Source organism: Acipenser ruthenus, chromosome 27 (genome assembly GCF_902713425.1).
Source record: "Acipenser ruthenus chromosome 27, fAciRut3.2 maternal haplotype, whole genome shotgun sequence".
Lineage (NCBI taxonomy): Eukaryota > Metazoa > Chordata > Actinopteri > Acipenseriformes > Acipenseridae > Acipenser > Acipenser ruthenus.
This window is the reverse complement of record NC_081215.1, coordinates 9,883,998-9,894,773: the sequence shown is the minus strand read 5'-3', so window position 1 is coordinate 9,894,773 and position 10,776 is coordinate 9,883,998. Positions and strand designations below refer to the sequence as shown.

At 46.2% G+C, this 10,776-nt stretch overlaps 1 protein-coding gene across 1 annotated transcript in view; it reads left to right on the top strand.

The window, feature by feature from the left end:
- The window catches only part of LOC117963790 (arf-GAP with coiled-coil, ANK repeat and PH domain-containing protein 3), a 186,685-nt gene that overhangs the window by 78,561 nt on the left and 97,348 nt on the right, over positions 1 to 10,776 (top strand). The window contains exon 2 of the mRNA XM_059002690.1: positions 5,980 to 6,037. Coding sequence (XP_058858673.1) covers positions 5,980 to 6,037 — 58 coding nt within the window. The remainder of the gene's footprint in view (positions 1 to 5,979; positions 6,038 to 10,776) is intronic.

Below are 10,776 nucleotides of genomic sequence, written 5' to 3'. Positions count from 1 at the left end.
CGAGGATGGGAAGAAAGAGCTGCAGGAAGCAGCAGAAGCAGCAGCAGCAACAACAGCTGCAGTCCTCATCCTGCATGCCGGGCTGGGGAGGAGGACAGCCACAATGGGGCAGTAGCCACCCCTCTACCCCCACTGCCACCGGGTTCCCCACCGTCCCGGGAAATATGGGACTGGCTGGTGCAACCCCGAGGGGAACTTCGCCAGTGACCTCCCCTGGGTTATTCACGCGCCTGCAGATGCGCGATGGGAAACGATGGGAGGACTGGGAGCAACAGCACAACCCGGCATCCGTTCGTGACCTCACCATGGTGGTGCTGGGGTACCTAGCTGCAGACATGGGAGGGATGCCTTCCAGTGAGCAAGAGGGAGAGGAGCAGTCGCTGCCCTCTCCAGTACCTGAGCGGGAGGAGCTCTGAGCGTCCACAGCCCGAGTGGGAGGAGCCTGAGCGTCCACAGCCCGAGTGGGAGGAGCCTGAGCGTCCACAGCCCGAGTGGGAGGAGCCTAGAGCGTCCTCAGCCCGAGTGGGAGGAGCCTGAGCGTTCCACAGCCTGAGTGGGAGGAGCCTGAGCGTCCACAGCCCGAGTGGGAGGAGCCTGAGCGTCCACAGCCCGAGTGGGAGGAGCCTGAGCGTCCACAGCCCCGAGTGGGAGGAGCCTGAGCGTCCTACGCCCGAGTGGGAGGAGCCCAAACGTCCTACGCCCGAGTGGGAGGAACCCGAACGTCCTAACGCCCGAGTGGGAGGAACCCGAACGTCCTACGCCTGAGTGGGGGGAACCCGAGTGTCCACAGCCCAAAAGGGAGGAGTCGGGGCGTCCACAGCACAAAAGGGAGGAGGTCGGGGATGATGGCTGGGAGTTTTTTTTTAAAGAACCTCGCAGCAGAGTTATGCCCTGGCTGTGGGGCTTATGGGCACACGTTAGCCATATGCCCCACCCAGTATGAAGAGGAGGAACTAGCGCCCAGATGGGGGGACCGCGAGCGTCCAGCGCCCAGATGGGGGGACCGCGAGCGTCCAGCGCCCAGATGGGGGGACCGCGAGCGTCCAGCGCCCAGACGGGGGGACCGCGGGAATCCGAAGCCTGAGAGGCAGCTGTTCCCACCTTCACCAGCAGAGCAAGAATGCCTGCTGGTTTCCCCAGCACAACCAGCAGAGGTAGAATGCCTGCTGGTTTCCCCAGCACAACCAGCAGAGGTAGAATGCCTGCTGGTTTCCCCAGCACAACCAGCAGAGGAAGAATGCCTGCTGGTTTCCCCAGCACAACCAGCAGAGGAAGAATGCCTGCTGGTTTCCCCTTCAGAGGCAGAGCCGCACCAGTCCCCTGCAAGAGAGGCAGAGCCGCACCAGTCCGCTGCAAGAGAGGCAGAGCAGCACCAGTCCCCTGAAAAAGGGGTAGACTACACGCTGCTCCCACCTCAGTCGCCAGGAGACTACACGCTGCTCCCACCTTTCACCGGCAGGAGCAGAGCAGCCGGAGCTGCCTCTGCCTCCGCCACCTACACCGAAAGGAGCAGAGCAGCAGGAGCTGCCTCTGCCTTCGCCACCAGCCAGGAGCAGAGGAGCAGGAGCTGCCTCTGCCACTTCCAGGAGCAGAGGAGCAGGAGCTGCCTCCGCCACTGCAGAAGCAGAACAGCAGGAGCTGTCTCTGCTGGCCGTACCTCCACCACGGGGAGTACGGTGGCCGGAGCCCCAGAAAGGGGAGCTGTCGGCCACGAAGAAGGGGGGAGGAGGTCTGGAGACCACCAACCCCAGCAGCAGTTTCGCTGCCGGAGATCGTGGGGGAGGTCAGGAGACCTGCTCCCACTGCAGCAGTTTCGCTGCCTGGAGATCGTGGGGGAGGTCTGGAGACCCTGCTCCCACTGCAGCAGTTTCGCTGCCGGAGATCGTGGGGGAGGTCAGGAAACCTGCTCCCACTGCAGCAGTTTCGCTGCCGGAGATCGTGGGGGAGGTCCGGAGACCTGCTCCCACTGCAGCAGTTTCGCTGCCGGAGATCGTGGGGGAGGTCCGGAGACCTGCTCCCACTGCAGCTTCTTCGCTGCCGGCAGTACTGTGGTCGGAGCCCCACCAAAGGGAGCTACCGGCTACAAAGACAGGGGGAGAGGTCAGGAGACCACTTTCCCCAGCAGCAGTTTCGCTGCAGGAGCAAAACCAACAGGCTGTCAGTCGTGCCACTACCAGCAGGGGTGCTGACAGCATGGCCAGCCATGGGCCCACTGAAGCCTCCCTTCCCAGCCCGAGACTTTGTCCTGGACTGCTGGGTTTTTAAGGGGGGAGGTGGCCGTTGAGGCCATGTGTGCTGCGCACAAGGGGGGGTATATGTGGCAATGTGCCCGCCCCTGTGTGCAATTGTGTGTTATATGTTGTATGTTGCGTGCGTGTGTAAATGTTGGTGTATAGTCATTGGTACACGGGATATAAACGGGTCTGTGTTTCACGTGTATTTAAAGTGTAGATTTGTATTTAGGCACGAGGAGAGCACAAATCACTTCACGTGCTGGTTAAATGTAATATGTGAGCACGGGGTTGCACAGAATTAATTCACGTGCTGGGATTCAAGTGAATAATTAATTAGTAATTGAATCCCAGCACAACAGTATATATAGATGCACATTTTCATTCAGTCGGGGTTAGGTGTTCGGTGAGTGGAGAACGGGATTGGAGACGGAGGTAACTGTGTATCGTAAAAGTGAATAGTAGTGAAATCTGCTCACCGTGTTTGTTTGTCTGTGTAGTCCGTTTTGTTTGTCTTTTTATTTTGGCGTGTAGTGCCGTGTCCCGTGTTTTTGTCTGTTCAAACCTTTTATTTTCTGTTCTGTTTATTAAATGGTGAGCGCGATCACGCGCTCAGCTTAACCAAAACCCCAAATCTCTGTGTGTTACTTCCTGATTCTGGTCTGACGCCACCCACTCCGGCCGTCTTTGTGACAGACCCAAAACGGAAGTATTGCCCAACGAGCACTGAGCAGCGTGTGATAATAGCTATTGCACTAGTATTAGTCAAACCCGCTATAGAAACTGGTGAAAACCAAACCACGGTTGTTTGACATAACACCGACTAGAAGCATGCTATACACAGACTAACTCGTTTTTTCTGTCGTTTGAACAGGTTGCCTGTAAATTCTCTCTCTGTCTCTCTAATAACTCTGTATTTTTTCTCTCTCTTACAGACTTTAAAAAACCCTTTTTTATACCCTATTGGTCTCGAGCTTTTAACCAAAGGAAGCTCCGCCCCCAATTACGGAAAACAGTAATGGCCAAAATACCTAAAAACAAATTAGTCTAGGACCATAGCATTTTAACCCAAATATAAACAAATGTACCCAGCACACAAACTAAAACAATAATTGCCCCAAGAGTTTATTTTTAAACCAGGCAAGGATATAGATTATATATACACGTATGTATGGCGAAATATTAAGGAGCTAATTGAAAACGCTGTCATGAAATAACTAGATTGCCTGGCCAGGCTTACTGGCATTCACTTAAGAATGTGCAGGTGCTACACTTCTTGCAGCACATTGTGTGGCGGTTGCCACAGTATTACACTTTTCAAGGTTAAATATTATACTCATTTTTAAGATTAAATCGTTGTCTTTATTTCTAATGTGTGTGAACAATCTCAGAAGCTGAATTAAAAGGCTCTGTCTTGATTACATGAACAGATGGTGCTAAGGCGGTCTGTTGTGAAATCTGAAGCCTGACATTTGAATTCCTTGGATGAATATTTCATTAAAGATGTGCTGAAGCCGTTTGAAAGTGACAGCAGGAGCGGATACGGGACGAGCTCCCGGCTCCCTGGAGGATGAGTCAGTAGTTGGTACTCTGAATCATCACTGTAACCCTAATGATGAGATGTGAGGTGTGGGAGGGTTAGGGTTACCAGAACGGTTGTTTTTCTATGGGAATAACTGTGCTGTACAACACTACCAAACCAAGCTTGGTAATATGTATTCACAGACAAGGCTTTCAAATAAAGTGTATTCTACAATTTGATTGTTTAAATGTGGTTAAAGAGCCAGAGGAATGGCCTTTCTGAGCAGGCTGAGCAGCAGAAAGGACGTGATGTAGCCTTTAACAAAGGCAAACTCAGTGTGTGATCAGGGGGCCAGCTTTATTGGTTAGCTTTGTGCTAGAAATCCCGGAGCGCCCTAGGGATGAGGCAGGTATTTGTTCCAGTAATTTTGTTTTCATTCACTCCGTTATACAACCATTGTCTTACAGGTCAAGCAGTATTCAACATGTCAAATGCAGCTCTTTTAAGCAGAATCTTTCTCAATGTCCTGAATGATGCCACCTGACATCAGGGAGCTGTTTTCTATTGATCTCCAGTGGCTGAGTATCCATGACTCTAAGTCACCATGTACTCAGATAAATAGCTGGAAGCCCCGTTAGTCTAACATGTATGCAAAACGTGAATCAGAATAAAGCTGCTTGCTCTCCTATTCAGCGTACAATAATTGAGTCATGGTGGCACATAAGAGCACATCAGTACACACACGTGTACAATACTTCCAAATGCTTGAATCCCGGGAGAAATTAGTTAAATATCCTGCCTGTTCTGGTGCAAGCCCATTTTTAATGCAGTTGTCAACGTGTGCTGATAAGTACTGGCCATATTGCAGGACTTCTGTTTCCTTAAGTGTGTTTTACTGTTTTTGCTCTCATGCAGATAACATCTGCTAGAGGAAGTACAGTTTGCTGTTCTTTTAAAAACATAGCCTCTCACAAAGGTTCAGAGCCTCCCACTGCGGGTGCACTCTCCTACCATGTGTGTGAAATTTGAAGTGAGAATAGAGGCTCAGATTTAGACTGCCAGTGAAGTGCACTCCTGATATGATCTGTTCTGCAATGTGGTGAAACAATCAAGTCATAAAAACTAGCAGGTTGATTTTGATCAACCTATACCCTCCTGCAGGGTAAACACAGCTGGATTTATTTTAGAGCATTTCATTTCTGTGACACAGCGTTTCACTGTGTCACAGAAATGTCACCATTTAAGCAGAATTATTATTATTATTATTATTATTATTATTATTTATTTCTTAGCAGACGCCCTTATCCAGGGCGACTTACAATTGTTACAAGATATCACATTATTTTTACATACAATTCCCCATTTATACAGTTGGGTTTTTACTGGAGCAATCTAGGTAAAGTACCTTGCTCAAGGGTACAGCAGCAGTGTCCCCTACCAGGGATTGAACCCACGACCCTCCGGTCAAGAGTCCAGAGCCCTAACCACTACTCCACACTGCAAAACAACAATGTTGCATGAATTCTAAATCGCACTGTATATGTATCAAAAACATAAACAAAGACTAGAAGAGGCATTGCTAATACAGTACAGATTCTGATCAGGACTCGGAAACACATCTCTAATCTGAACAGGGTTCGGTCTAACCTGGTTCAGATCTACAGACTAATACCAAAACAGATATGTTGCAATCCGGGTAAACTGATTGCCTGTTCTCTTGCAACAGGTAATCAATTATTGTGTTATTATCAATTATTATCAATTAAAGTCATGACTCTTCCGGTTGTATAAACCCTAATATCCTATATCACTACCTAAACAACACGTGTTGAAAATGGATTGTGCGTGAAGTGAATGGCGGTCTTAGTGAATGGTTAAGTGATTGCTTATGGTTACTTTGAGCACTTTATAGGTATCTGTGTGAAGCTTTACTCTTACTTGGGGTGCTACAAGCAAGGCTATACTTCATAGATGTTGGTGTTGCCTCACATTTGTGATACTGGCAAGTGTGAAACAAACAATTCTGTCACGTAAGCTGGCAATCAGATGAATTACATTTAGTTGATAATTTATTGGAACAAGAATGAGTTGGAGTACAATTCTAATTTGACATTTTGTTCATGGACTTTCAATCACAAGTCAAAAGAGAAGTCACGAGATCCATGGTAAAATGTGGGGATTTTTAAACATTTCATATGAATTCCTTTCATTTTTTTCTTTTTGTAGGGCCACCATAGATGAGGTGGAAAATGATGTGGTTGAAATTGAAGCAAAGCTAGACAAGGTAAGAGTAAAAAACAAACTCCCTGACTGCTGTGGTTACAGAGCTAACTGGAGATCCCCTGCATTTCCATAGCGCTCTGAATACATCCTGCAGATCCCCTGCATCTCCGTAGTGCTCTGAATACATCTGCTGCAGAAAGATTCCCCAGACTTTCTAAAGGGGAGGGGGGGCTGATTCAGAGGTACATTACATGTGACGCAGATGTACAGTATTTCAGGCTTTTCCCTTACAGAGAATTGAACCTACAGTATGGTCTTGTTCCTGTTTAACCACGATACATACGTTAGGTTTCATTTCTCTCTGCATGCTTTCAGTTGTAACTGTAGGGACTTTTCCCAGATGGTCAATATGCCAAGGAAGTCATTTTTGGGGCCCTCATTAAAAAATGAATGGGGAACCTTATGTGCTAATTGTGTCCGTCTGTCGTTAACCCTGTACACAGTTAACACAATAACTGCGCCCACTCTTCATCAGATTTCTCACACACTCCTAGCCTCTTATAGATGATTGCATTTAGCTATAATCTGATGGACTAGGTTTTATAACCTGGACTGTGCAAATATTGTATGATTATGAGGACCCTCCTGTATGTGCATGCAGTGATTATTAGAAATTCGGTTCACGATGCTTCAGCGCCACACACAGTGAATGTGGCTCAATTGTCAGTGTCTGCTTGAGAGAGGCACAGGGCTCTTCAGCTCAGGATTTCGGTGTACTTGCTTGCATGGTTCCTGCTAGGATATTGCCTGACTGCATCCACTCCATTTTCCTTCACCTTTTGTGAGCACTCAGTGCACCAAAGAAGTTAACGGCACTGTATCACTTTGCACAGCCAGTGGGCTCTTTTTGTTTATGTGCTTGTGGTTCGTTTTATAGAAACCACATGCTCTCCATGGGCAGGCTCTCGTAGTTGAGTAAGCATTAAGATCAGTCAGCAAGGGCCATTTTCAATATAATCCCATCACTCCCTTTGGACTGCCTTTAATTCATTCAGCATGTTTATTCTAAATCAGTTCTGTCTTGTGGATTCTTTTTACTGTATGTAAGGCCTGCAACAGCAAAAACAGAGAAACAGAACTCTTAAAACAATAAGAAAGCAAAGAGTATTGTCAATAAGAAATTATATTGTCAATTAGAAAGTGTGGAGTAGTGGTTAGGGCTCTGGACTCTTGACCGGAGGGTTGTGGGTTCAATCCCAGGTGGGGACACTACTGCTGTACCCTTGAGCAAGGTACTTTACCTACATTGCTCCAGTAAAAACCCATGCTATATAAATGGGGAATTGTATGTAAAAATAAAGTGATATCTTGTAATAATTGTAAGTTGCCCTGGATAAGGACATTTTTCACTGGACGAATCAACTGCAGTGGTATGCAGTATGAAAATAAATGTCATTTAAGATTAAAGGGATTGTCACAAAGACGGCCGGAGTGGGTGGCGTCAGACCAGAGCCAGGAAATAAATAAACAGAGAGATGTGGTTTGGTGAAGCTGGGCGCGTGATTGCGCTCAGCATTTAATAATTAAACAGAACAGAACAGAAAATAAAAGGTTTTAAACACAAAAACACAGGACACGGCACTGGTAGCCAAAATAAACAGATAAACAAAACGGACAGACACTAACAAACAGGGACGAACAAACACGGTGAGAAACACTTATTATTATTCTTCTTCTTGTTATTATTTTTACCTCCTCTCTCTCCCGTTCTTTCGCCCTGAACACCCAACCCCGACTAAAAGAAACTTGCATCTATATATACTGTTGTGCTGGGATTCAATTACTAATTAATTATTCACTTGAATCCCAGCACGTGAATTAATTCTGTGCAACCCCGTGCTCACATATTACATTACAGGGATATATAAAGCTAATTGCAGAAAGTGTGATTTATAGCATCATTTAAAAAAAAATGATGCCATTACCTGAGAAAAGAAGGCCCTTTGAGCCCTCCCAGTTTACTTAAAGATTTAAGACCCACAGATCTCCAGACCCACATGTTTATACAGCAGTACATGTAGGAAATGATATACTTGGCTTAAAATATACATTAACGCAATTTAAATAAACACCAGTACGTTAAAAACACAGTAGATACATAGACAATAGCTGTCTAATCTAAGACCTCTGAGAATGTACACAATTACATTGTCAATCCTCAGGGTGTTTTTTACACGACTGAACCCTGTTGTTTAATTACTGGAAACGGCTGGCAATGTGCCGGTGAGACGGTCATTTACACTAATTAAGCAGAATCCATGTCATATTGTGCTGATTGTCTCAGTAGTGTGATAAAGTAATGGAATAGCTGGGGCTGTGTAATTCACTGAAGCATTTTTATATAGAACCTCTGGAGGATACGGTACAGTAAATGTCTTACCATAACAGCCAAGTGAGTAATACTACCTGGAATGTGATGAAAAAGACACTTTCTGCTAATGAGGAATGACCAGAGCCTGTCCAGAGTGTGCAGCATCGTAGAAGTTAAAGAGCTGTCTGGAATGCACGTGTACTGGTGCTACAGCAAGGGTGGCAATAATCCAGAGCAATGAAAACATTCATCTGTACAGGAAACGACTATACAGTATATGGCTCTAAATCCTTTTCTGTGTGTTATTTTCAAGACATTCTAAATTAGACACCATACATTTTATTGATGATGGGCTAACGAATTTTGGTTTCTTTCAGTATTTCTAAATTCAGTACTATAGAGTGTTTAATAGTTATGGATGATCCTCTTGAGTTTAATGGGGATTGTAGGGTATATAGAGAAGCACCGGTTTTGTGTTCAGCTAAATGAAATTCAATCATGTACAGTATTTGCACTCACGTTCACCTCGTGTGTCAAATGAGCTAACCAGCTGCTTGTGCTGCTGCAGCTGCAGTGTAATGCATTGATGATGTCATCGTTCCATTTGCAGCAGATGCTTTTAAATGAACCGTGTCCTTTGAAGGTAAATGCAAGGACCTGAAACTGCCTAATATGCATGTGCCAGAATGAACGATTACAGAATTAAGAGGGATGGGAGCTAAGTAGCACAGCAGGCTCCATTTGTTTGGATGTCTCTTAACCTGGTGGTCCATATCTCAAAAACCACTACACAATTCAACACGATATACCAGGGAAGTCAGTTTCAGTTGGTTTTCAATGGAACTATGCGGCACAGCAAGATACCTCCCAATGCAACGTCTCAAAACTGCTACACAATGTGGCACAATTGGCAATCTGTAGCCCATGTTCAGATCAGGTTTGAAGGACGCTTGCAGAGCTGTGCAGAATAACTCTCTGTATTGACCATGCATTCCGTTTCAGTTGCATGTGTAATGTAGGCTAGATCTACCAAAGGGTCTTTATATTAATAAGCACGAGCACAATCTAGTGCACAGCAGTGCATTGCCATAAAAACAACGGGAACCTGATCCACAGGCTAGATCACTAACTCTAACTCTGTATGATCTAGCTTGTGTTACATATATCTGTGAAAGAACTGAAGTGCATCACCTGCACTCAAATGATGCACTATTTGCGTAATTGGAAAGAAGGAAAAAATATGTGCTTTTCCATGAATTGTCCCTCTGTGAGGTGTCACGTTTCACTTGGTGAACTCTTTGTGTTCGGTGGATGTGATCTCGACGCGTAGCAAGCAATCATAATATTCCCATCAAACCGGAGGCTTTTCATTTCACTCCTGCTTTTCCTGCTCCCAGCTGTTTTCCCTGGCTTGGAACAGCTGGGCGTTCCATTTCAATCTCTCCCCCTGATTGATGTCCTGTGAGTGTTTGGCACATTGCCAGAACATGTGTGTGTGTGTGTGTGTGTGTGTGTGTGTGTGTGTGTGTGCGCGTGTGTGTGTGTGTGTGTTTGGAGGGGAGGGGGCGGGGGGCTACAGGGTAGAAAGGTCAGCCATCATTCACTTTAGCAGCTAAAAGAATGTCAGCCCTGCTGGAAAACTAAATTAATTTCAATTGAGGGCAGTCAGTCCGGAGACAGAAATTAGTGCTGGGTGTGTCCACAAACACAGAGGCTCAAGAACACAGAGGGGCTCCGTTCTATAACACAGAGACTCAAGAACACAGGGGGGCTCCATTCTATAACACAGATCCTCAAGAACACAGAGGGGCTCCGTTCTCTAACACAGATCCCCAAGAACACAGAGGGGCTCCGTTCTATAACACAGATCCTCAAGAACACAGAGGGGCTCCGTTCTATAACACAGATCCTCAAGAACACAGAGGGGCTCCGTTCTCTAACACAGATCCCCAAGAACACAGAGGGGCTCCGTTCTATAACACAGATCCTCAAGAACACAGAGGGGATCCGTTCTATAACACAGATCCTCAAGAACACAGAGGGGCTCCGTTCTATTACACAGATCCTCAAGAACACAGAGGGGCTCCGTTCTATAACACAGAGGCTCAAGAACACAGAGGGGCTCCGTTCTATAACACAGATCCTCAAGAACACAGAGGGGCTCCGTTCTATAACACAGATCCTCAAGAACACAGAGGGGCTCTGTTCTAGTTCCAGTTGCAGCTTTCTTTGGGAGCTGATGGTTTCATTGCCAGTCAGGCTATGTCATCACCTTGCATTTATACAACAGAATACCTCTATTCAATCAAGGACTAAATGGAGAGCTGGTTTTACCAGTAGTAGATCTTCAGATTCAATATAGATTCAATAGGAAGTCATTTGTAATGCTATATCTAGATTCTTCCAAATTACTGACTCTTGAGAGACCA